This window comes from Trachinotus anak, unplaced genomic scaffold (assembly GCF_046630095.1).
Source record: "Trachinotus anak isolate AG129_WGS33_773 ecotype Australia unplaced genomic scaffold, CSIRO_AGI_Tana_v1 ptg000014l, whole genome shotgun sequence".
NCBI classification, from domain to species: Eukaryota; Metazoa; Chordata; class Actinopteri; order Carangiformes; family Carangidae; genus Trachinotus; species Trachinotus anak.
Window position 1 is genome coordinate 5,542,223 of NW_027273865.1, and position 27,290 is coordinate 5,569,512.

General features: G+C 42.2%; 1 protein-coding gene across 3 annotated transcripts; it reads left to right on the forward strand.

Annotated features, from left to right (window-relative positions):
* Positions 1 to 47: 47 nt before the first annotated feature.
* Positions 48 to 22,094, forward strand: galnt17 (polypeptide N-acetylgalactosaminyltransferase 17). Of its 3 annotated transcripts, XM_071496458.1 has the most exons (12): positions 48 to 725; positions 814 to 1,258; positions 2,144 to 2,327; positions 6,361 to 6,527; positions 13,906 to 14,080; positions 14,887 to 15,084; positions 16,316 to 16,433; positions 17,098 to 17,283; positions 17,597 to 17,734; positions 18,038 to 18,133; positions 19,862 to 20,023; positions 20,751 to 22,094. In XM_071496458.1, the coding sequence occupies exons 2-12, from the start codon at positions 1,018 to 1,020 to the stop codon at positions 20,883 to 20,885; spliced, it is 1,800 nt and encodes a 599-aa protein (XP_071352559.1). In that variant the 5' UTR covers positions 48 to 725; positions 814 to 1,017; the 3' UTR covers positions 20,886 to 22,094. The 3 variants fall into 3 exon arrangements, with proteins under 3 accessions (XP_071352559.1, XP_071352560.1, XP_071352561.1); XM_071496459.1 differs by lacking the exons at positions 48 to 725; positions 814 to 1,258; positions 2,144 to 2,327 and adding an exon at positions 3,401 to 3,535; XM_071496460.1 differs by lacking the exons at positions 48 to 725; positions 814 to 1,258; positions 2,144 to 2,327; positions 6,361 to 6,527 and having other exon boundaries at positions 13,913 to 14,084.
* Positions 22,095 to 27,290: the final 5,196 nt, after the last annotated feature.

Here is a 27,290-nt window from a genome sequence, read left to right on the forward strand (position 1 = left end):
GCAGGTAATTGGGTGCCGATGAGAAGTCACCCCACCCACCACCCCTGACCTGCTGTTAAATGAAACGTCGCCGGTTCCACTCCACGTTTTTCTCCGCGCCCTTATGAAGAGGTGTGTACGTTATAAGGAGAATAAGAGGAAATAACAGGGCACAACAAACAAGAGGGGCGTAGAGAATAACAGGAACCCGTGGCTGTTTTCTCACAGAATGCGAGAAAACGAGGCTCTGGGACGTCTTTCCTCCCCGCTGCCGCTGCGTTCCCGGAGCATCTCCAGCTTCACCGGAGGAAGCTGCATCTCCCGAGCCGCGCAGCCTCCTCAGCTGAATCTCACTGTGATCATCACAACGTGTGACGGGGAGGGAGGCGACGTGAGAACAGGCTGTCAGGGAGCAGGAGGGTTTGACTGAACGCTCAGAAGGTTTTTCCCTCAGCATCTCCGAGCATTTTTTTTAATTTATTTTTTTCTGCGCGCAGGGCTCCTCAGTCGCATCACTGCCGACTTCTGTTAGACGCGAAGGAAGGGAAAAAAGAGACCGACTTGATAATCTCCTCTCTGTTTAATTATTTAAGAGGATCTGTTCCTCAAGCTCAACATATGCTAGGGTCTTTGTTATACATCTTCTGTGCATGATCTTGAAATCTGGCTGGATGGAAACCGATGGCCAGGCGCCCCGAATTTTCTCAGAAGGGGGATGCAACCTAAAATAACCCCGGTGCCAAATGGTAAGAGAGCAGATTTGTGACAAGAGATCAGTCCAGTGGCTCAGAATTGCAGTAACATCTCTGTGGCTCTTTGCTGTTTGTCTTTAAGGTCCCGGTTGCTGAATGATCCCTGCAGCTTTCTGCACATCGCAAACCGAGGGAGCCCTGGATCTGTGACACGTACGGCTTCTCCGGAGACTGCCCCCCTTCCCCATCTCCCCCTTCCTGCACCCACCCCCCCACCCCTCCCACCCCCCCTCCACAACCACCACCACCATCACTTTCAAGTGCCCCGGACATCGGTGACTTTTTAATGGCTTTTGTGTTCAGAAGATGGAGGGTCTTACTGGTGCTGAACGTGCTTGCTGTTGCTGGGTTCATGACTTTCTGGGCCAAGTGCAACACACGCAGCGTCCAAGCCGCCGGTCCGGAGGCTCCGGCTAACGGGAAGAGGCCCCGGGGCAACGGGACGGCTCAGGGGCCCAGCATCAGCCATGAGGTGCTGCTGAAGAGGCTCAGCTCGCTGGAGGACGTGGTGTACAGGCAGTTAAACGGTAAAGTGCAGTGTAACATTCACACTGAAATAATATGTCAACCTGATTTGACCCCTAAGGAATCTGCAAAAGAAGGAAAAGTTAATGCCCTCTGACGTTTCTTGACTTTCTCTTTGGGCCCTGACATGAAAATGTGAGAAAATAGTGATTGAGGCTCTGAAGGATTCCCTTAATATTGTCTAATGTCTCACTACTCTCATAGAGCCTCTCCCTCTGTGCAGACACCTGTCACATTATTTCATTTGACAGGATAAAGCACTGTGCTAGAAATCACTGGCCTTTAAAGAAGCTGTCACCTACTATCAAGAATAGGCTGATCTAACCTCTGCAGCAAGGAAGCCAAGATCAACAATAAAATGTTAATTAATTTGCATTTAAAACAATTAGATTTAGATACCTGCAAAAGTGTCAAATTTGTATTTAAATAGCTGAACTAAATGGATTAGGCTGCTCTTTTTACCACAACAATGCAAGGTTATCCAAAATCTGTGAAAAGGCCACAATTTGAACTTTGCTTTGCTGTCTATAAATTTTTTCCTTCAACTTTTCGAGCTGACTAAATTTAAGTTTAGGTGCAGAATTCACAATGTACATGTTTATTTTCCCTTTTTCTTTATCTTTAAGTATGTAGTTCTTTGTGGTTCTTTATGTATGTCCCAGGCAGCTCAGAGGTCAGGGTCAACTACAGAGAAGGCTTTTTGGGATTCAGGGCTCCCAGGACACTTAAGCAGGATGTTTGCCACCTAAACAGGATGTTTGCCAAACACAGCTTGTGTTTAGGCAGGCTATTAGCTGTGAGCCACAGAGCAGTTTACTTTAGAGGAGAGTGACTGAGCCAGACTAAAGGATCCTGACATGTAATCTTCCCTTGTTTGCCTCGCCCAGGTCTGTCCAAGTCTCTGGGCCTGATTGAGGGCTTCGGGGGTCGTGGTAAAGGCGGCCTCCCTGCCACGCTGTCTCCAGCTGAGGAGAGCGATGCTAAATTCCTGAGGGAGAAGTACGGCTACAACGCCTACCTCAGTGACAGAATCTCTCTGGATCGGACCATACCGGACCACCGGCCCAGCAAGTGAGTGCATGTTAGTTGGAGAAACTTTAAATTTCACTTTCAAGGTTGGTCCACAGAAATTAAATAAAACATCTTCCCATGTGCCTCTATGGTATCTAATCTTACAGATGGTTTTGGATTTGAGATGAGATCTGTCTATGAGGTCTCTCCTGCCACCCAGAACAATGGAGATGAATGGAGTTTTATTTTTTATGGCACTAACATTGTTCAGAAGGATTTGTTCCTAGCACTGGAACTACTTGTAGTGAAAACTGTTACTCTACACTAACCAGACAAACCAAACCGTGTTCAGACCTGGAATTAACAAGCGTCTTCAGTGATCTGATTGCAAGTGATCAGCTCTGAGTTCGTCTGTTCACACTTGCGTCTCCACATGAGTCTCGAATTACCACTTGTGATCGGATCTCACTTTCCTGCTTCATATGCAAATAAACAGGTATGCTGTGTTGTTTTTAGCCAATCTGACACAAGTCAGGTCCATTGTCAATGTGCTTCTGTATATGTGTGTGTGTGTGCGTGTGTTAAAGAGAGAACAGTGTGGAGGGGTTGAGCAAATCAATGCGCCACACACAGCTCTACAGTGAAATAAGGGCACAGCGATTAGAAATAGTAAAATATTTTCGGTTCATCTTATGAAACTGTGTTGGGACTAATTAGACTGTGGCAGAGGATGTCAGTAGTGTAGGCAGCCCTTCACTAATGTGACCAGGATGAATTTGCATTCACACCGCTAAAGGAATGTGGTCCAGACCACCTCCAAATGTGGTCTGAGGGATCAGATCTCAAATGCATCCTGAATGCATCTTGGGTGCGTTCACACCTGCATTTACAGCTGTCCAATTGTTATCGGATCACCTGGGACAGATGTTAATGCAAGGTCTGAACAGGCCCTGACATGTTGCAGATGAATAATTGAAATGGAGCAGAGTGATGGCTCAGGCAGAGCAGCCGAAGATCCTCTAGCATTGGCTGATTGGCATCAGCTGTTTCATTCAGCTTCACAATAAGTGGATCATTCACAGCTGTGGGGCAATCAGTGGACAAGTCACGTCCAAGCACATTCATGCAGGTATGAAACACAGACATTACAACCTGGTGGCTCTGCTGGTAGATAGATAGATAGATAGATAGATAGATAGATAGATAGACAGATAGATAGACAGATAGATTAATAGATTGATTTTGCCATTAAACACTGGGATGAAAACGTGAGCATGCATCTTCTATATGAAAGTCCTAAACCTGCATGCCGATTTGCACAAATGAAAAATTTGGTTTGGTGGCACATTCACTGTTCCTTAGTCTCCTTTTCCCTCGCTGCTTTTTACTCTCATATTTGATGAAGTCACACTGTCAGGCTGGCTCTTGGTCTCCAGGCATGTGTGCATGGACACAGAGGTCCAACTGTATACACACACATACACACAACTCCTGCTCCTCCAGATAGCTGTGTGCAGTGTATTGTGCATATCATGCATGTTGCAGGTTTACAGGTTTCTCCATAAACGCTCTCTTTAAGAGAACTGTCTCTGGCCCACATTGCAAGTAAGTTGTTAAGCAAGTAACAGCCCTTCTGTTTGAAAGTCAGTGATGATGAGAAAACCCTCGACCCATGGCTGCCACCAGCTGTGTGTGTGTTTGTGTATATGTGTGTATGTGTGTTTTGGTGGTGGTGGGGTGGAGGAATCAGAATCCACTGCTCTCATTTGTCACTCGGGGGGTCTTTTATGTTGCTGGGATCAAAGTGGCGTGTGAAGCGTGTTGGGGTGTGATATCCTCAGGCTTAGCAGCAGCATGTAAGCTGGAGTCTGAGGAGTCTGCTATGTTTGGCTGAAGGTCCCTTTACACTGCAGAGCCGGAGGTGGTGATGAAATGAGAGAAAAGGAGAGCAAGAGATGAAGAGAAACAAAGATCAAATGTTGAACCTCAAGTATAGAGAAGAGACATTGTACTTTTTTCGGACGTACTCTACATTTGCTCAAGGTCTTTTAAGGAAAATCACATTGTTTGTCCAAATCTAATCAGTATGTAGTGATAGTGGACCGATACATACAGTTTATACAACCGGTTTTTGTATGTATTTGCTGATAAGTAACATGAAACTGCAGTGCAGAAATGTAAAAAGAGGAGGCTTCAGCCAATCAGCTGACTCTTACAGTCAATATTAGTCATGAGGATGTGACTTGTACTGTGGCAAGTTCACACGCTCACACCTTGTAATCGTTCATGCTGCTCTCCTACATGCTCCTGCTGTTACTGGTTGCCCTGATTTTCACCATCCTTGCCTCCTCCTGCTCTTACTCATTATCATAATTGCTGTGACATTTCGTTGTGGATGTTATGTACACTCCGACACTCACCAGCCACTTTATTAGATACACCTTGCTAGTACCGATCTGGTGACTGTGGAACTCATTTGAGTACAGTGAACTCATTGTCATGTTAAAGAAACTGCTTTGAGAAGATTTGAGCTTTGTGACATGTTGTGTTATCCTGCTGGAAGCAGTCATCAGAAGATGGTTCACTGTGGTCATAAAGGGATGGACATGGTGAGCAACAAAACTCAGGTAGGCTGTGGTGTTTAAACGATGCTCACATACTCACTGTGCCAAGAAAATATACCCCACACCATTACACCACCACCACCAGCCTGAACTGTTGATACAAGGCAGGATGGACCTATGTTTTCATGTTGTTGATGCCAAATTCTGACCCTACCATCCGAATGTCGAAAGGAATCGAGATTCATCAGACCACGCAGCATTTTTTTCAGTCTTCTATTGCCTAATTTTGGTTAGCCAGTGTGAATTGTAGCCTCAGTTTCCTGTTCTTAGCTGACAGGTGTGGTCTTCTGCTGCTGTAGCCCGTCTGTTTCAAGGTTCGACGTGTTGTGCGTTCAGAGATGCTCCTCTGCAGACTTGGTTGTAACAAGTGGTTATTTGAGTTACCGTTGCCTTCCTATCAGCTTGAAGCAGTCTGGCCATTCTCCTCTAACCTTTGGCATCAACAAGGCTTTTTCACCCAGAGAACTGCTGCTCACTGGATATTTTCCCAGCAGATCAGCAGTTCTGAAATACTCAGACCAGCTCGTCTGGCACCAACAACCATGCCACGTTCAAAGTCACTTAAATAACCTTTCTCCCCCATTCTGATGCTCGGTTTGAACTTCAGCAGGTCATCTTGAACATGTCTACATGACTAAATGCACTGAGTTGCTGCCATGTGATTGGCTGATTAGATATTTGTGTTAACAAGCAGTTGAACAGGTGTACCTAATAAAGTAGCCGGTGAGTGTATATTCCCTATACCAGTCTGATATGTATCTGTTGGGTGTTTTTCTCCAGAATCCTTCAGAGGTTTTTAATACGCTCCCTACACACTGTTGGACTGCTGGTTGGTTTCATTTGGCGCGCTTCTTCAATCTCAGTTGCCTTTTCAGAAAATGTATGTTCTTTTGTTCCAAAAAGTTGTCTGGAAGTCTCTGAAAGTCTTGTCATTTGGTGGAAAACTTAAAAAAAAAAACCTAAAAAAGCATCATCTGACCTCAAGAATTTTCATGCAAACACTGGATTAATTATAGATTAATTAACATTTCATTTCCCATGAAAATAAAATTATTGATAAAAGGAAACAAGAGGGAAAAAAAAGAAAACAAGTAAAGGAAAGCATTTCTGCTCCCACTCTTACTAAACTTAGAGCCCGAGCCTCACCCTGCCTCTTTCCTCTTCATCAGAGCTGTTTAAACAAACCAGCAGTAAAAATAGGCGTCCTATCTGCAGCAGACACACTGTGAATAGGCCAATTTGGGGGAAAATAATCCATGTGATTATAGCTGAACAGGAAGCAGCACGTGGTTGTGGCCTTTCAGCCTCATCAAACAAGATGTCAGCAGCTCCATGGAGGCAGTTTGTTCTTTTACAGCAATGATGGCGGACAAGTGAAGCGTGCAAAGCCCAGAGTGCAGGCTTCACAGGTATGCATGAAAGGGTTTTATTTTAGAGATGCTGTGGTGTGTTTGCATGTGTCTCTGCAGATGCAGAAAGGTCAGCTACCCAAGGGACCTCCCCCAGATCTCCCTCATCTTCATCTTCGTCAACGAGGCTCTGTCCGTGATCCTGCGCTCAGTCCACTCAGCTGTCAATCACACACCGGCTCACTTGCTCAAAGACATCATCTTGGTGGATGACAATAGCGATGACGGTCAGTAGAGACAAAATGTTTCCTTTGAAATGTTTCTTCCTGATTTGTTATTTCTTAAGTAAAATATAGTTTTATCCCATAAATGACAAGAGTGCAGAACAGCAGGGATACCAAAGAATGCTCCCAGCATGCCTCTGGCTTTGAAACATGGCCTAACTTCTTACTATAATGACGGAGGAAGCAAAAGTCAACAAACCAAAAGTCTAGTGTCACTTGTTTGAGTAAAAAATGTTTCACTCAAGTTCTAGATGAATGAAGTATATTGATTTGTGATGATATGTTTATTTCATGTATTAACATTTAACTAAAAATGTCCTGTCAGTGTTACCAATTACCAAATGATGAAAAAGAGTTTACAAAGCCAGCTTCAGACTTTGTAGAATTTGCAGTTCACCCTATTTATATCCTATTGTTTTGGTTTTTAGCATGTGTCTTATTACTATGACAAATGGTTACAATTTGACATTTGGTAAAGGAGACATGTGGATTGAAGTTTTATGTCCTTGAATTTCAGGCACAGATTTGGTCTTTTTACAAACCAGAGGTGTTCCGTGTTCCCAAACTGCAATGAAATGTTTTTTTATTACATTTATCTATCAGAAATGGCTTTATCACAACATTTGTTACATAAAACATGTACAAACATTCAGCCAGCAACCACTTCTCTGCATACTCCACCTGTCGTTTCTGCCAGACGACCCCACGGTCTCTGTGCTGATCTCTCTGGTGTATCTGCATGGATGAAGGAATGCCACCTTCTGTTATAACCAATAAATGTTGGACTGACATGCACAGGTTTTAACAAGGAAACAAGGAAAAAGTTTTAGGCAGCTTGAGTTTAACAACAGATTTGTTGATGATGCTCATGATCTCAAACAGCGGGGAGAGAGTTTCTTAGAGTCAGTTTTCAGTGGAATATGTTTAGAAGAAAGCTAAACTTTCTGACCTGGTTGATAATGAGGTGCTGGGATACAACGAGAATCAACTAGATGATGGTTACAGTTGGACAAACCGAGCAGAGACAGATGTAGGCTTGGACTGAAGGGACAGCAGTGTCATTTTCCTGGACAGGGAACAGAGGAGGCTGATAACCCAGAGAACACTCAAAGGGGGACATACCAACAGCAGCACTGGAAAGGGAATTGTGTGCATATTTAATCCAGGCCAGTTGACTGCTCCAGGATGAGGGAGTGCTGGAAGCATTACATGGCAGAGATGCTTCCAGGTCCTGGTCTGCCCATTAGTTTGAGAGTGGAAACCAGGAGATAAACTCACAGTGGCACCAAGAGCATGAGAAAAAGCTTTCCAAACCTGAGGGAGCCATTGGACAGCAAATTAAAGTGTGAAGAGAGTCAGATTCATCCTTAACTGCTAAATCATCCTTCATCTGTTCATTTAATCCCTGGAGAAACACCCCCTGGAGAGCTGCATCATTCCAGCTGGATCCACAGAGAACTCCATCACACTACTGGCAAAGAGACAAAAAATCTGCATCTCTTCCTTTCACAGGATGATCAAAAACTTTCTTGAGCTCTGACATGAAAGCAGAATATGAGAGGACAGGTCTATTCCAGACAGCATTTCCTCTTAGAAGCCCCATCAGGTAAGAAATCTTAGCCTTAGCAGTAGCATAGGTTAGTGGCTGCTGGCCAAAGACAAGGAAAAGCTGGAGCAAGAACAACTTACATTTTTTCTGGTCCCCAAGCAGGTGCCTGACTAGAAGTAATCTGTGTGAGTTGAGATGACATTGTTGTTATTTTGATTACAAATGAGTGAAACCTGAGATTATCTTCTGCAAATTTCCATAACTGCTGTTCATGCTGTCCAAGGAGCGCACCTTGGCTCGTTTATATCTTGAGCACAGAATCAGGTTCTGCTGGGTCCATTAGTGGCCAGATTGTTCTGTTATAACCAATAAATGTTCTTTAAGGACCACAAAGCAGAACATGGACTCAGTGGTGCAAGTTAAATGTCAAGAGCATCTTGGGCAGGAAGGTGCAGAATGGTGGGGTTCAGGTTTTGGGATAGAGGCTGCAGTGCAGATGAGGTGTCAGCAAGGCCAGAAAGGTGGTGAGTGACAGAACGCTGGATCTGTCAGGGAGGAAGAGCAGGATGGAACACGAGAACTGGCAGACAGACACAAGGTGAAGGATCCCAAGGCACAGGGTGGTTGGACTGAACTAGAGGGCCTAGACGCATCACACTCAGGTAGACTGAACAATTCCACCAAGAGTGACTGCAAAGCCAGGGATGAAGTACCGCAGGGCTGCTGAGATGATGGAATGCAGGTGTGCAGGCTGCAGTAGTCAGGAGGAGGAGTAGAGTGGAGCCGAAGGCAATGCCATGCCCAGAGACACACAAGCACACACAAAAAGAGAGAGAGACGACACAAGGGAAGGGGAAAAATTGTGGAAACAAAAGGAAAAAGGGAACATGTCTGGAGCCTTGACAAGGATCATGACACCTTCATCTAAACCTCTCTAATACCAAAGTCCTTGTCATCCCAGCCAATCAGTCTCTTCATCATTATATCATTATCAAAATTGCCTCATCATATCTTACCCCAACCGAGGTCGCAAGAAACCTGGATGGCATGTTTGATGACCAGTCATCCTTCTCTGACCATGTTGCAACCATCTCCCGGTCGTGCCACTTTGCACTGTACAACATCACAAAAATCAGGCCTTACCTGTCTCAGTACGCCACCCAGCTCTTGGTCAAGGCCATGGTTATCTCTCGCCTCAGCTACTGCAATGTCCTTCTGGCAGGCCTCCTTTCATACACAGCAAAACACTTGCAGATGGACCAGAATGCGGCAGCCCAAAATCTCCTTGTATTTAATAAATAGATGCAGTACTTAATACTTACGCCAAGGTCTCCTACTGCACTGAAACATTAGTAATTTCCCTTACTTGTAAGTAGCATTTTCCAAATAAGTAAATGTAGATGTGACCTCAAGGTGTTGAGAGGGCTTTTAGTTTCCAGGGTTTCACTGAAAAGTTTGAGTGAAACATTTTTGAATATAGAAATTCTTATAGAGCACAAAACATTGACTAGTAGCTGAAATAAACGTATCAGCATCAATTCTAAAATCCCCATGATGTGTAGATGAGATGAAGAGGCTGAAAGCAACTCATAGACCAATTTTCAGTTGGATTATTGAATTATTCTTCTTCAAACGGATTTTGACATCAGAGGAATGTAAAGGATGCTGCAATGAAATAGTGGCCTCAAAGGAGAGATACTGTCATTTGCTGTCCTGCCAAGAGTTGGATGAGAAGATTGGTCCCACTCTCTCCTCTGCATGGTCATTAGGAAGCATTAGCCAGCAGGCGGTTAGCTTAGCTTAGCATAAAGACTGGAAACAGGGAGAAACACCTGGCACTGTCCAACGGTAAAAAAAAAAAAAAAAAGCACTTAGCAGCACCTCTGAAGCTCTAAATGATCGACGATCATCAGAACCATCATTGATAGCTTATGCCCCCCCACCCCCAGACAATCTTATCAGCTATTGGCAGTTTCACAGGGTGATGATGGGAGGATCTGTCTATGGATAAGATCGTGCAACTCTAGTCTGTACAAAATCTGACGTATAAAAGCATCAATTCACCAACCAACATGGGCTCCTGGAAGTTACACTTCTCAGCCGATATTTATAGGACAGATATGAGTGTGGTATCAATCTTATCATCTCTCTCTCTCTCTCTCTCTGCCAGAAAGCAAATATTCCACAAAATACAGACAACTAACAAAGTTAATCAAGTGTGGTACAGAAAAAACTCCTGCAGATATGTTATCATTACCTCATGTAGCATAATCGCTTATGCATCATCCTGAACTCGTTTCCATATTAAAGGAATATTTGCATAATTTGCCTCTCATCTCTAGAATATTATGAGTTGGTATAAAAACATATTTACACACCCCAGAGACATAAAGCTTCTGTTCATACTTGGTGCACACGTGTTGCTTGTGAACATGCCGTTATATTGCTCTCTAAAGTGTTGCTAATGGGACGAAGGCCCCAGACTTGTAACTGTGCTTTGTTGGCATGACGAAATGATGAGCGTCTCCTTGACAAAAAGCCGTGGTCATTGCTTTTGAGCAGCAGCATTTGCTGAGGTGACTGATGACGTGCTGAATTTTCGCAGGGCAGACAGGCAGATAGAGGTGGAGTGCCACAATTGGATGCCACAGGAAAGATGTCCTCGGCTTATTTATTGGGAAGGGCTGCCAAGTGGGGCTGTGTGAGATGAAGGGACAGAGAGAGAGAGAGAGAGATGAGGGGAGGGGAGGGAGATGAAACCAGGCAGAGCCAAAAGGAGAGAGGAGGTATGAGAAAAATAAAAAGCAACGAGTGTTTGCGAGAAATTAGAAAAGAACGGATGAAGCTGAAGGAAAGACAGACAAGTAAAAGAGTGGAGAGCAAAGTTAAAAGGAGAGAGGAGGAAGAAGAGAGAAATGTAGAGGCATCTGAGAATGAAAGGAGAGGCTGAGAGAGAAAACCAGGCTATTAGAGAAAGTGGCAGAGAGGGGGAACGGATGAAAGACAGAGAGGCTCTGAGATAAATGAGGTCGGACAGACAGGAGGAGAGAGAGAGTACAAGGCAATGGATATCCAGAAGAAAAAGAGAGAGAGCAACCTAACAGAACGGAAAGCAAAGACAAATAATGAGGAAACGGGAAGGGAGAGATGAAATAGTTGAGGCTTTAAAGGATAAGCCTGCTTATATTCTATTCTCTCATTGTCAACAAATCCCATGAAAAGACCAAAACCAACAATGTGTTACTCTGTCACTCAATATTTTCTGACTTCCTTGCCCTGTCACTCAGCCCGAAGCCCATAGGACATAAATCTTTACAAATACAAGGTTTCATTTTCTGAAAAGGATCATTAATTTCCTGAAAGATCTTGGTGCAGCAAATGATACTCAAGCAGGAAATAGTGAATTTGTTGGGGACTAGTTTCATTACATGGTACTCACCAAGTTGATTGCTGAGATCTGGGGACGTGGTAACGTATCTAAAATGAGTCTAAATGGGTAAGAAACACAAACATCCTTCACAGTTTACAGACAGGCCACGTGGTTCAACACTGACCTACCAATGTAGGTCAGAAGGAGGATTATTAGTGACAGTGCAGGTGCTATTAATGTTGGTTTTACCTACAAATGGATCTGTTTGGTCAAAGTTTTTGCTTTAGTGTGTAATTGTGCCGCAGGACAGTCCACATCGTACTGAATCAAAATAAACTACACTGGTAATGATAATGAAGCGACATGTCACCATGTGCAATGACTCATTGATGAGTTTTTTTTTAGTTTTTGGTTTAAGGTTTATGGTACAGAAAAGTTTCCATATCAGCAGGCTTTGGCTACACAAACAGTATTTCCCATACACAAGTGTAACATATGTACATGTATTGAATTTCCATATATGAAATGTATATATAGAATATATATGTATATATAGAATAAAAATATATGCAAAAAATTATATATCAAACTTTTCTATAAATATAAATATATATCCATCCCAAGGACTGTCAATATATGTTGTATGTTATATACAATAGGGTCCAATAGTCCACTGTCCTAGAATGTGAAGTTAGACATGTTTAAAATTAAGAGATGGGAAAAATATATAAGAGTACCAAATTTTCATATGTTGTTGTAATAAACTTCCATATATAAATTAAACATGTATCATTAAAATATATATTTAAAAATGCATCATATAGACATTTTTAAAAAATATGTACAACATACACATTTTTCTATAGGTAAACAAATAAATAAACAAGTAAATAAACTTGCATCTTCATATATTTATACAAAGGTAACATATATGGCAACATCACTCTATAGGGACATATACTGTATGTCATATAGTACACTTCTGTATGAGTGGTTAGTACAATCAGTTTATTTTCAATTTTAGTTTTTTCATTGGGTTCGTTGACAAAGACAAAAACATAGAAGACTGTCAGCCTCACCCTTTAAAAAGTGTCTGTGGAACATAGACACAACCAGCAGTGTCTCTCACTTGACACTGCTGGTTGGCAGAGAGCCAGCTATCCATCACAGAGGGGAAGGGAGTGCAGCGGTGCTGGGGAGGAGGCACGCAAACAAATAACACTCACCACTGTCACAGCCTGCGTGAGTGGCCCTTCTCCATGGCCTCGCATTGTACATAGTTGTGTGTGTGTGTGTGTGTGTGTGTGTGTGTGTGTGAGTGTGTGTGTGTGTGTGAGTGTGTGAGAGAGAAAGAGAGAGAGAGAGAGAGAGAAGACACAGCATGGGGAATGAGTTCATTACCAAGGGCGTGTGTGAGTGAGTGAGTGTGTGTTGTGTTTGTGATGCAGAGGAAGAAGGGTTTTGAGTGTTTGGGGTCGGGGGGGGGGGGCTGATAAGGATAAGTTGATTGAAAGATCAAAGGTGGAGCAGTTGTTGGCGCTCAGGAAGCCGTCGACTCCCTTTGGTGTGTTTGGAAACTGTTGGAGCTCAAAACAGCACCATGGGGAACAGAGAGAACAGAACTGTGTCATCCTTCTGTTTCTGTGTGTGTTATTTTTATAGAAATTCATCATTGTGTGCCTGTGGTTGAGCCTTTTGTGGTGTTGTGTGTGTGTGTGTGTGTGTGTGTCAGTCCTGGGTGACATGGCAGTGACAGTAGTTGGTGTACATCACGGTGGTGAGCTCGTAGTGGTCATTGCCCATGAATGTCTCACGTCTTCATAAAAAAAATGTATCGATTTATTATGCACATAGTTTTTATGCATATTATTTCAGGGTATAATAAATCCAATGGTATGTAGAGCCTATACACATGCACAGGTTTTTAGCACCTCTGAAAGAAACTTCAAAAAAATAGCACAGACAACTGAACATGGATATAGAAATAAAAAATTGCATTTGTGTTGAAAAATTTACTGACTGCAAATTTTAAACATTTAGTTCAGAGCTTCTCACCCACTTGAGCAAGTTCTTTAGGAGTGATATATATATGGTTGAGTTCAGACATGTCAAAGAGTCAAGTTATTGCGCAGATTTCCAAAGATGTAGATGTCTTTTGTGAAGTTTTGAAATGATAATGTAAGTTTTATTGTCTACCTCTAATCCCCACTCTGTGTATGATGACAGGTAGAAGTCTAAAATGTGATATTTTTAACTGCTGTGAAGAAACAATCTGTTATTTTATCCTCTCATTCAGGAGCTCAAAGGTCAGGGTCAGCTGCTGTGTGTGTAGGAACTGGCAGGGCTTCGTTCTGTTCTTCAAGGACTCGCCAGCAGGAAGGATGATGCTGTGATCTCAGATTTCAGGACACTCTCTCTAACCATCTTTAACCTGTGTGTAATCTTAATTTTACGGACTGCAGAGCAGCTGAAAGGACCACTAGAGGAGTATGTCAACAAGCGCTACCCCGGCCTGGTGAAGATCGTCAGGAACCAGAAGAGAGAGGGACTGATCCGGGCCAGAATCGAGGGCTGGAAGGTGGCCACTGCTGAGGTGACAGGATTTTTTGATGCTCACGTGGAGTTCACGCCATCCTGGTGAGTAAGTCTGGAATCTGAATGGGATAACATTTGACATCTACTCTTTAGAGAATGATGCCTGAATGAAAACGGATCCTCTGAAAACATCTTTTTCATGAATACTGGAAACCAGTAATCCAAACTTAATAGTGTAAGACTCACTGGATTACAATTTGTGATAACAGCAACAACAATAATAGACCTTACGTATCACTTCTAACAGACAGTTTGAAAGGGCTTTACAGATTCATTGAGCGAGAGGACAAAGGATAGCAGAGCCAGCAGAAAACGAACACACAGAAAGCAATTTCACACCTGAGAAGTTTTCAGATAAGGAGAGAAGGAGTAGGGAAGAGCCTGTAGAATCAGGATTAAAAGGACACACCTTATACACCATTAAATAACAAATAAAACATGCAATGCAAAGCAAGCAATGATGTAGGACAAAGCTGGGAAGTCATAACGGTACATCTGAGGAATCTTTTAAAGAGATAAAACTGATTTTGCTGTGATTTAAACACTTGAATGCTTACAGCATTTCACCACACCCCGCTGACACCTTTTTGTAGGTCTGCTATTTGTTCTCCAGCTCAATGTGCACTTTAGACTATGTACACAACCCAGTTCACTCAGCATAAATAGACACATGCCCTCCAGAGCTGCACTGAGCTGAATCAAATAGAATTAGTAATAAAGTTGGTTCAACTTGAGGGACTTTGTAACTGACTGAAGTGGGTGAGAGAGAGGAGATCTTAAGCAAAGCCGTCTGTGTTTTAGTTTGTGTCTTTAAAGTGTGTACGTGTGTGTGTTTACGCTTTTGTCAGGGCCGAGCCAGTTCTGGCCAGAATAAAAGAGGACCACAAGAGGATCATTTTGCCCTCCATTGACAACATCAAGCACGACACGTTCGAGGTGGAACGCTACGAGAACTCAGGCCATGGCTACAACTGGGAGCTGTGGTGCATGTACATCAACCCGCCCAAACAGTGGTGGGACGAGGGGGACATGTCTGCTCCCATCAGGCGAGCCTACTTCGCCTATAAAAACACACACTCATATGAAGCAACAAAGGAGATTGTCTCTATGTTAGTTTGCTAAAAGAACAGACAAGGATCTCACCTCCAAGGATGCAGAGTCTGGTCTGCATTTGCATGCACAAAGGCTCACTTTTTATCAGTACTCTGCAGTTTTAATAAAAAAGACTGGAAATATTTTGAAGATGCAGATTGTTTTACCCAGTTTGTTTGTCCCACACTATCAAAAGTTCTGAGGAAGGTCCCCTTAGGGTGAGAAAAACAACAAATAAGCTGCTGATCCAGTACCAGACTCCTTCAAGTAATTAGAAAAGATAAATACTTAAAGTACAGTGTTTGTACTGCAAATTGGATTTTTATATTATCATGTTTCCAGAAGAGTTGTTAAAGCTGATTTTCATCAATATTTTGAAATGAAAGATAAACACTGCCAAATTCTGATTTTTATTTAAAAAATGAAAATGCACAAAATAAAGGTCCTTTTCCACTGGTCAAAAAACCCAATAAGATCTGCGAACATCAGGCGTCTGTCAGCAATGGAAAAGGGTTTAATCGCATTCACACCCAGGTCAATTGACTCTGCAGCAGATGTGGGTATTTATCAGCTCTGGCTTCAGTCAGCATTGATGTGAACACAACACCCAGGTGAACACACTAATTTTTTCCCCTTTACCGATCTGCTGTGTCTTTTTCTGGTGTAACAGCACGGTGCTGAAGAAACACTTCTGCTACACTGTACTCGGGGATGAAATAGTGAATGCAGCCCCAAAATAAGTTTCAAAAACACACATCGATCGAAATGTCTCACACAGTGACTCCGACATTTACAGACACTACAGATCCATTTTACCGGTTTGCACAGCAGCTAGCAGCTCATTCTTTCTCCCCTGCATCTGTGTGTGTGCACTGGTGCCTGAACTTGCGTGCGTCCTCTCAGGCAAACTCGTCTGGCAGTGTGAAAGAAGTTAATTCATCTTTTCTAGCAGGTTTACCCACGTTTAAAAAAAAAAAAAAAAAATGGTGTAAAAGGGTATATGTGACACTTAGACATGCACAGAAATATGCTGATTCACACACTGAATATTTACATTCATACACACGAAAACACATTCACACAGACAAAGGTTCTGATTTACGTACCCAAAGCCACACACACCACCCGTGCATCTGCAGAGGCTCAGTGTCACAGTTCTTATTATTGTTTTTTTCCTCTTTGCAGGACTCCCGCTATGATTGGCTGCTCCTTCGTGGCTAACCGCGATTACTTCGGCGAGCTTGGGCTGCTCGACTCTGGCATGGACGTCTATGGAGGGGAGAACATCGAACTGGGCATCAGGGTTTGTGTGTCACCCAATTTCCTCTCCTTCCTGCTCCCTCTTTGCTCCTGTAGGTTTAAGTGGAGCAGTGTCCACCGCAGCTGGCACCGCTGATAAATGAGGCCCCATTAAGAGTCCTGGAGGACCAGTCCTGTGTGTGCAGCTCACAGCAGGGCAATGGAGATAAATAGGTCACATAGAGTGGGAAGGGAGCGTTCATTTTGAGAGATTGGAGAGTTTGTTGTTCGACAGGGTTATTTTGTTGTTTTTGCTAAGACAAAGGAAAGGAGATCTCAGTATAATGTTCTTGCACTGCAGAAAAACTCAGACCGGTTTGACAGTCCTACACAAGAATGAAATCTCTGACTGGATTAGTCAAGTCTGCTATGTTAAACCTGATTGAGTGTCCCGTGTTGTGCCAAAATTGCACAATTAAAACACAGCTCTGCAGCTCTGTGTTGTTGTGTTTAGCTCAGGCAGCTGAGGGTAGATGGTGAAAGATCTAAAGAGAGAGACATTTTTCTCAAGAGCTGAGTAAGTATTATTGACCAGAAAAAACAACTCAATCTAAAATATCAGTGTTGCTTTGTTTCCTTTTTCTTGTTTTTCTTCTCCCGTGTGGCCAAAAATACATGAATGCAGCTTTAATTTAATTTCTCTTCTCTGTAATACCGTCCACCTGCAGGTGTGGCTGTGTGGAGGCAGTATGGAGGTGCTGCCTTGTTCCAGGGTGGCTCACATTGCTCGGATGAAGAAACCTTACCACAGTAACATAGCTTTCCACACACGGCGTAACGCTCTACGCGTGGCTGAGGTCTGGATGGATGAGTACAAATCCAACGTCTACCTGGCCTGGAACATCCCCATGGAGGTGAGAGGGGGCAACAACTCCTACAAGTATGATTTTGTTAGTCCTGCTTTTAAAGCAAACGTTGTTATGTTGGCTGATCATACTAACTACTCTACTCTTCTGCTGTTTGTTGCACATAAACCACTAGTACTGGTTATATATACAGAGTAACCCTTCCTGCACAGCAGATCATTTTTTACACCAGCAAGCAAATGTACAAACTTTTAATTAAACCATTACTGTGTTATATCATTGGCATTTGTGGTAAAATTTCAGGAAAAACAGATCTGTGTGAAGTAAAGGCTTCCCTTGATGACTTGTTGTGCTCATACAGAACCATGGTATTGATTATGGAGACATCTCTCAGAGGGTTGCCCTGAGGAAGAGTCTACAGTGTAAGAGCTTTGAGTGGTACCTCGACAATGTTTACCCAGAGATGAGGAGGTACAACAACACGCTGTTCTATGGCGAGGTGAGTCAGCAGCCACACTGACAAGAAGGAGTAAGAAGCAGGAAAGAGAAGCTTTGGTGCATGTGCACAACTGAAAACATGAGTGACAGATGAGTGAGACAATTAAACCTGAGGGGTTCTTGAAAAATATCTCAACCCCAAAAACAAAAAGACAGCTAGAAAGCACTTAGTGTTACATACACAGTCCTTCTGATTGAGTGATGCTGGCCATGGTTTCTTGAGATTACCTCAATACTCTTTGGGAATATTAGAACTTTGGACCAAGTGAAATTGAGTCAGAGACTCAAAACTTTCTGTTTTCAGATTCGTAACTCTAAGGTGAGCCATCTGTGTATGGATCAGGGCATGAAGGAGAACCACACGGCCACGCTGCATCCGTGTCATGGATGGGGTCCTCAGGTACAACACGGACACAACACACTCAACTACATGTCCACAGAGTGCAGCTCTCCCCGCTATCTTTGCTTCCTTCTGGAAAACACAAACAACTCATTAGTGTGTTTCACCAGTGACATGATTTACAGCCTTGTTTCTCACACAGTCTCAGCTGAAACCCTCTGAGGAGCAAGTTCTGCTGTCAGGATCAAAACTTAACGTGTTGCACTTTTTGTGCTGAAGTCCTGAGTCAGCCAATGTCAGTTCCCCTTCGGCCCGGGGGGCATCTTTTTTTAGCTTGCAGTGGTAAACAGGTGCGTCATGGAGGCAGGTCTTGGCTCTAGCACTAAATGATAAAAAGGTAAAATATAATATATAACTTGAGTTCTGGTAGTGAGTGCAGCAAAAAAAAAAAAAAACTTTTTCTACAAAAGATTCATTTTGAGTGAAGTTTTGAGTTTCTCACTCACACCTCCTGCAGGTAGCTGCACCCTTCAGTGGCCTTTAGGGTGCACAAAATATACCTGCAACACCTCCTTATGCACTTCAAACACAGGACAGTTGTAAAGACTTTGCAGTCTTTATGGGGGCAATACTGTGAGAGACTGATCAAATCATCAGCCATCATCAGTTTAGGTTAATTTTGCTATTGTTAACTTTTCTACTCACCTTAGTGTTAAGAATTTCAGGAGCCACATTTCTGAACACTTACCTGATGAGTCTAGCATACTGTCAAAGTCTCACTACAGCTGTAGTTGTTGAATGCTAACAAAATAATCATCGTTTTAGCTTTGCTGAAATTAAGCGGGTTTCTCTTCTTCTAATGGATTTCCAGCCAGCTGTACGTTGTAAGGTGTAGTGCTGCCTTCCACAGTGGCTCAGCTGCTGTTTGTATTTCAGATTTTCAGCTACAGGCCAGTAGAGTGTAAATAACTGAGACTACTGTACATTTCTAATAATTTAGAAATTATTTCCAAAATAATGCAAAGACCTAAACTGTTAATTCTCTAAAGCTGTTGCCTTTCACTGCTGTATTTACCCGTATCTTCCAATATGGACAGAAAACTTCAGCAACAAGTTTTAGGACTTCAGGAAGTAAAAGTAAAGAAAACCTGTCAAAAACAATAGTTAAAGAAGTTGGTGGCAGAGAGGCTTGTGAGCAGAGTTTGTCTCACCACATGTAAGTTCTGTTATGTTGCTCTTGAGTTTTATTTTGTCACTTCCTGTGTTTCCATACCAGACAACACTGGGATTTCAGTCGGCAGACTAATCTTTGAGATCTCACTGTGCTGGGACTTTGTTTCAGCAACACTGGAGTTCAGACTGATAAGACAGCCTGAAGAACAAAGGGAGGTTCCCTCCAGACTCACGAGCGCATTGATTCTGAAGACAATCGGCTGAAAGTTATTACACGAGGTGCAATTTTCAGAAAATTGCAGCTCGACTAATAACTTGTAGCCTTTTAGAATGAACAATGAATGTGAACAAATTGTCGTATTTTTATTAGATGGGCTGAGGAAATTGGACAGTCAGTGTTATTATAAAGCTCAGGCCTTTACTGCAGGTTAGTTACTGCATGCTTAGTCACATTAGTTCACCAAAGTGCTCACAAATTCACATTAGCTTTGGTATAATGTTATAAAAATGTACCTGTTGGGGAAAGTTTGAAAAAAAAAAAGTGCTACACAATACGCCACATTGGTGACGCCCTTCAGACTGGTGCACGTGCGCTGTGTGTGTGTTTTCCCTCAGTTAGGACGTTACACCAAAGAGGGTCAGCTGTTCCTGGGCCCCCTGGGCAGCACCGGGGAGGACACTCGCTGCGTGGTGGACGATCAGATCAGCAGCTTTCCTCAGCTCCTCAACTGTGATAAAGTGACCAACGTAAAGCAGAAGACATGGCATTTCTCTCAGGTAAGGAGGAGACAGAAAACTGTGTGTTTGTTTAAGTGGAACGGCTGTTGTAGGCGAGGGAGAGAGTACGTAACTACTGGCCTTAAATCAGATCAGACTTTTTACCTTGTGAGGTCATTTTAGTTAGATTTAGAGAATTTCCATCAAAATTTAAGTGAGAAAATATTGTGTTTGTCAAAGTAATTTGTCATTTGCTTTTGCTGTAACTACCCGAAACTAATGAGCCCATTCCTAAGCAGACGTGTACCCTCGCCTCAGCATTTATTTTTTGTTTCTGTTTCTTTTCTTTGTAAACAAAAAAGTGTTGCAAATCATTTTTCCATCAGTTGTTCAGTTCCACCTGAGGAACTTTAAAAACTAAAGAGTCAAAGCTTTCAGCTGTATTTGTTGTGGAGGAAAGGCTCACACAGATAACGCAGCTTCTGTTTCCTGCAGTGGTCTTTTTTATGGTGATAGTGTTATTAATGACTCAAAATTAATGTGGCAATTACTAAAGTAAATTAACTTGTTAGATACACATTATTTCAAGTGTCATGTAGTTACACTTTTGAAACAAAAAGGTTTTGTGTTCATTATTATGGATTATAACACGTAATTAATACATTACCGGAGAGGAGTATGAGAAAAACACCTGTCCACATCGGGCCTGGCTCTTGTCACATGTGACACACAGGCCATCTGTAAAAGCTGTTAAAACCAGCACGCCGTCTGTCCTCTCGCCCCGCAGAACGAATCCATCATTAATAGAGCCACAGGACGCTGTCTGGAGGTGGTGCCGGCTAACGTCTACTTCGGCCACCTGCTGGTCCTGCAGCCCTGCTCCGGGCAGAGGTGGACCATCAAGAACGCCATGAAGCAGTAGTCACCCGGCCAATTTCACTGGGACCAATGACACCAGAGGCCAATCTTCAAGAGCTGCCGGCTGACACACAGCCTGCCTGAGCCACAACTGATGAGGCAGAAGATCCTCGTCTTCTCAAGAAAAGACGGAGGGGGTTTCAAAGAGATGAGCTGCGAGCATCTGAGTGATACGCGTATTGTTTGTGGGAAATGGTTGTTTTCCTTTTTTTTTTTTTTTTTTTTTTAAACTGGTTGTTCAAATGATGCAAGTTTCGCATGAGGACTGTTTCTCCCTCCATCTGACTTTGACAAACTTTCAGTGTGACGTTGCCATAATTCCTGTTTGTGCCACCTCTCTACCTTGTTGTTTAAGGCTGGAGAACTGATCAGGCACAGCTGTGTTCTGTCTTATGTGGGGGGGGGGGACAAGGTGTCTATCGTCAGCATCAAAATGTCTGTGGTTACTTCATTCTGTATTATGATCTTATGTCTTTCAACATGTGTAAAAGAAGAAAACTCCTGGAGTTAAATTTTCAGTGATATACACTGACCAGAATACATTGGTAGTTTGTGTTAGGCTTCATCAGTGGTTCAACTTTTTAGCCAGTGCCAACTTATTGCAGGCATCAATTTATCAGTGAATTAAACATTAATACCCCAAAAGTGATTTTATTTTCTCTAGACCCTGTAAATATTTATGATTTGAAGTAAAAAAAAAAGCATTAACAGTGAATATTACTTGGTGTCTCGGGGCCTACGTTTTTGCAGTTTCACCTCAGAAATCATATCATCGAGGGCTACCGGGGAAAATCATGGTTTTATATGTTGTGGATGCATTTGTCTTTTACTGTCATTTTTACTTAAAGCATTCTGTAGCACCAAATGCAGTACATGTTGTAGCATGATTGTAAGTACTGTATGCACATGGGGACAGAGTTGAGTTGAGCTGAGCTGATTTATTCTGTTACTAGCTGAGGGCCATAAGTGCTGCAGACGGCCAAAACTAATGGAGCACTTTTTTTGGACACAGAGAAAGAAATTGCTGACTGTGAGTGGAGGAATGAATCAGGACTGGACACAAGTGTATAGACTGTGGAGAAGCTGGAGGCCTTTAAGGCCAGTATTGTTAAGGTATTGAGATGTATATGATGTCATATTCGAGTAATTCAATGTAATCAGTTGGGTTTTTGCTCCTGAGATTGTCTTCCAATAAACAACTGGTTTCCTGGTTTCTGCATGGTTACTGTTTCTGATTTGCAGCTTTTAATATATTTATGTTCAGTTTGATTTTCTTCAGCCAAAGTGAAAGTTTGATGTAATTTGGTTTATGTTTTGAGTTACCCACAGTAGATCAAATTGTCCTTGTGTTACTTTAGTTTTTAGAGATATTCCAGTTTTTCTCAGTTGCTTTGATGCAGTTCACACATCAGAAATATCATCTGAATGCAGTCCTCAAAACAGTTCCTTTCCCCACACACATCAGCATTTCTCATTGTGTTTGTGCAAACTTTGTCTACACGCATTTCACTACTACAGACGTTTTGTGACAGATATGTATGTATATGTACACACATATGTGCTTTGGTGCCTATTTGCATCAAATGCCAAACATTTTATTTTTATCATAGAACATTTTTTGACATACCATGTCTGTTGTTCTAAATCTAAAGCTCCTCTGTCTTCCTCAGGCTGGTACATTTCCATACTCCCCTCCTGGGAGGGGTTGAAATGTAGACACTAAACACCAGTGCAATGCTGAAACAGAATATATCTATTTTTCTAACTTTCCAATATTTCTGAAGGTTTGACTCATGGAGTCATGGACTCAACTGGGTGAAATCATTCACATTATGTCTGTGAATGTTTTTTGACAGCACAACTTTCAGTGATCACTGAATCAGTTTAACACATTTATGAGCATTTTTTTTATCTTAACGCTATTCAGATATGCAGCATTGCAACACAACTGCACAGTAATGTGTGTATGAAGTGTCTGTTACTGTGACTTGTGTTTTGATCATTACAGTGAGACTGTATTTCAGTTCACTAGTCCTGTCAAAACGTGGCTTTAGATTTGTCTAAATCCAAACTTTAAAAAACAATTTTTATCAACAGATACTACAGCAGTGTGTGTAGTTTATAACATATAACATGTCATGTAGTTATACATCTATATCTATTCATATACTGTATAGATAGATAGATAGATAGATAGATAGATAGATAGATAGATAGATAGATAGATAGAGTTAGTCTCCAGTTGAAGAACTTGACAAATGTCCCCTGTGAGTTTGACCTTTGCTGGACCTCCTCTCCATCTTGCTCCCCAGGCTCTCTGTCCTCCTGTGTTTCCGTGCTTGAGTTGTGTCTCCTCCTGAAGGGCTTCACAAACCGTCTCCACAACGAATGTCCCTCGGGTTCCCTCGGTAATCTCCCCTCCTTCTCAGAATCTGAGCCTTCCTGATTCTGCAGGCTCTCCTCAAGTACCCGCATCTTTTCACAAAGGACATGCACCTGCCATTGAAGCTGCACCTGAACCATCTCATTGAAGCTATGACCTGCCTCTGCCACCACAACTTCCGCTCTCGGTCTGTTCGTCTCATTAACGTCTCTCACTTCTTTTTCCTTTTGGAGCAATGCCTGCAGCTCCAGGACTTCTCTCTGCAGAGTTTCATTGACTTGCATCGCCTCTTTTTTCCGTTCTTCAACCTCACATTTCTGTTTTCTCATGGTCTCAATCTCAATCTCTCTGTGTAAGATTTCTCTCTCCTGCTCCCATAGCTTTTGGTTCACGTCTGCCTCTTTGGTGAATGTGTCAAACTGCTCCTTTAGAGCTTCCCTCGTCTCCTGGCCATGTTTAATCAAGGTCTTGATCTGCTGGTGAAAGGTCTCTCTCTCCTCGTCCCAGTCCTGAGCATTTATCTGTCCCTCCTTGATGATGGTGTCCATTTTCTCCTGTACTTCTTCCTTGTCAATCTTTCTGTGTGATGGAGCTGTGGCAGGACTGTGGGCTCCAACACTGCCAATTACAGCTTTAAATAAAACCGGTCATAGTGCAGTGGCCGTTCAAAATGAACCTGTCTGTAGTCTTAAGGAAGTAATGAGTTCTCCTACTTACAAACTCACAAAACAGCATCTTGTGAGGCTGTACAATGTGATAACAAAACAAAAATATAATTGAGAAAGATGCCACCCCCTGAAAGAAATTAGTGGCTCTCAGCTTCACCTAGAATTTGTCTTGTTTGTGCCTCTACAAATAGTGATTAAAGCCATTTTAAAAACTTTTTGTTTTAATGTCATGACAGAAATCGGTTATGACTTATTGCCAACCAGTGGCTAAAATGATCTTGTACTGTTGGAATATAAAATAATAATCCCACATTATGTAACTATGTTACTTTTGCAGATAGTTACAGGCAGATAGTTACAGGCTAACATAGCCTGTAACTATCTGCAAAAAGACACAAACTCTGATTGAAATGATGTTTTATTTATTCGGTTTTGAATGGAGGAACGTGAAGACATCATTCAGGAGCATAGCCCTGATCACATGCTGAACAATAAACAGGAGTAACATATTCAACATGAACTGTGCAACAGAGTCTATCAGGAGTATTAAGCAGAAGAGAATCCCTTTTGAGCATTTGAAACATCTGTTGCATCCTTCTGCTAACTGGCAAATAAACTTGACTGGCCTCGAGTTTTAGAAATAAGTGCACTATAGTTCATACAGGTTAATACTTAAACCATGGGAAATGTTGACTGTCAAAATTAAACAGCTTCTAGTCTCAAACTTGTTTCGGTGTTGACACTGCTCCCCTCTCTCTCCATCTCTCTCTCTCTCGCTCTCTCTTTCTCATAGATAGTGAAATGAAAAGAGCACATGCTATCCTGCTTCTTCATTTCCACATACTGTGTATCACCTACTTTTCCATAGCACAGCGCTGTACCTAACAAAGCTTCACTTGTCATGTGCTCAAGAGAAAAGTCCTTGTGCAGAATTTGGTGCCATGAAACAGTCACTCCTCGTGATATCAGTCAATAATGTCTCCATCTCCCTTCCATTATAACCTGTATACTGGGGCAGTTGTTATAATTTACATGTTACATTTACATATCATTTACATTATACACACACACACACACACACACACACACACTTGATTTATGTTTTCTGGACTTCAATTTAGCTTGGGACCCTTGGGGCAAAATCGGAGCGACCATGCTGGGCTATTGTGAACCCCACCTTGGCTTATGAATAGTTTAATCACATACTCTTTTCAAAGTGGTTCACCAAAACATTACACAGCACCGCCTGAGGCAGCCAGTTGGCCCGGCATTAAAAATACTAGCATTCTATAAATGGAAAGTTATGACTTTCGTTGTGTAGCAGCCGTGTCCTGTGTGAAGTGTCCTTGAACCAGACGCTGAACTCCTGCTGCTTACTCTCACTAAGCTGCTCTGGATGAAGCATCAGCTAAATGCTTAAGATGTAAATGAAACAGGAGGAGCCTGCTGGGAGCACAAGGGCCTGTTTCTAGCAGAGAGCCGGAGAGGGTGGCGTGGCTCTGGAGGACAGAGCCTGCATGCTAACACGACACTGAATGCTGATCACACTCTGCAACAGCAGGCCTGCTCATCACCGTCTGCCATGAGACAGGATTAATATATGGTGGGTAAAATCCTGCTACATGTCAGTCACCACTCACTTTAAATAACACCAAGGACTGTCTGATCCAGTGAGGTTTAAACAGACTACCTTATTATATTACTCAGGTATAAGGTGGATCCAATAGAGACAGAAAAATTACGAGTAATTTTAGATAATGATCAAATTCTAGTCAATTAAAATAATTGGAATAATTTATTACCTTTATTGTGGAGGTGAAATATTTGGTTAAATGTCAGGTAATTTTACTGTGTCAAAGTGTGTGGATGAAATCCTTTTAAATAATCATATATAAAACCACATCATCAGTTATAGTTTCCATGTTGACAGTATTGTCACACAGTGACAGTGTTCTGTGTCTCCTGGTGAGCAGATAACAAGAGCTGCTATGGTTTAGTCACAGGACGGAGAAATCAGTCTTTTCAAATATGTCATCATTTGCACCACATGGTCACCTGACCACAGGTCAGTGTCTCTGCAGCAGACCTGTCATCTCTGCAGCCTCTCAGCGTGTATTTGTCTCTGGATGAAGAGTTGAAATCATCTGTGTAAATTATTCATGGACAGAAAGTGATACCTATGGTTACAGCACTACTCTAACAATAAATACAAACATGTAACAGTTTGATATAACTCACTTCAGCTTGACATGATATTACAATGTAAGAGAAAGGTCAAGGGCAAACTCAAACAAGTTATTTTTACTGTAGAAAATTATGTCTTTAGTTAACAAAATTAGAATATGTTTACCTACTGGATGATCTGTATGTCTGTATGTATATTTTGGTTTGTTGTATAATATGGCTGATTTTAAAGTACAGTTTTAGTGTTCTTACCTTCATCATATCAGTGTCTAATGCTACCCTCTTGTGGTCTTAATGTGAGCACAAGCAGTTAATATATAAAGGTTTTGGATGAGGAAACAACACCAAGGCTTCACATCTCACAGCCTTTAAAAAGCTGCAAAAATCTGCAGACAAGTTGTGCACATCTTGTTCAAGGACATGTCCACTGACACACAGCGACAGCCACATCGGTAAATTTGTTGATCTGACCTCCAGTCAGACAGAGGCAAGTGCCAGACATACTGTTTTTGACCTACAGCAGCATTTCTTCCCTCAATGATCTGCCAGTGCTTTCATGATGACACCTGCTCCTTCTCCCTCTCCACCTCTTCAGCCTCAGATCGTCTCTCCCCCTGAACGATGCTTTTGTTATATAACTCTCCACAACAGGGCCTGTATTTTTCAAAGCGGAAAGTAAGCAAAAAAACAAAAACAAAAAAAAACTTCAACACTGAGGAATAAAAGACAAATTTATCAAGGACTCACTCCAACTAAAAGCGAAGCATGGAGCAGCTTGCAGGGATAAATCACATGTGTGCACAGTCACCTGACATCTGTTCCATTGTTGAATTTTAGCAGTGATATTACTCTGCAAAAGCCTTTATTTCATTTTTACAGTTAGTATTTACACAAAGTCTAACATGAAATATGCCTGGCAGCAAGTAAATAGCCTGCAACTGTATCAAAGAGGCTTGGGGCACAGCTGAGAGCAGTGACTGTTTTCTTGTGATCACAAAATTACTTAAGTCCGGGACATTTAAGGACCCCATCCTCGAAGTAAAACAAACAGAGCAGTAAATTGAGCAATTTAAGAATCCATTTGTTCATATTAAGTTTTGAAGGTATGTATATATTCTGTCCTGCAACTGGAATGTTTTAAGGTTCAGTCCTCATGTTGAAGGCCAATGTAAAA

Coding starts and splice junctions, on each gene's coding strand:
- galnt17 (XM_071496458.1), top strand. CDS start 1,018: ATGGCTTTTGTGTTCAGAAGATGGAGGGTCTTACTGGTGCTGAACGTG. Junction 2,328..6,360: donor CCGGACCACCGGCCCAGCAA/GTGAGTGCATGT, acceptor GTGTCTCTGCAG/ATGCAGAAAGGTCAGCTACC. Junction 6,528..13,905: donor GGATGACAATAGCGATGACG/GTCAGTAGAGAC, acceptor TACGGACTGCAG/AGCAGCTGAAAGGACCACTA.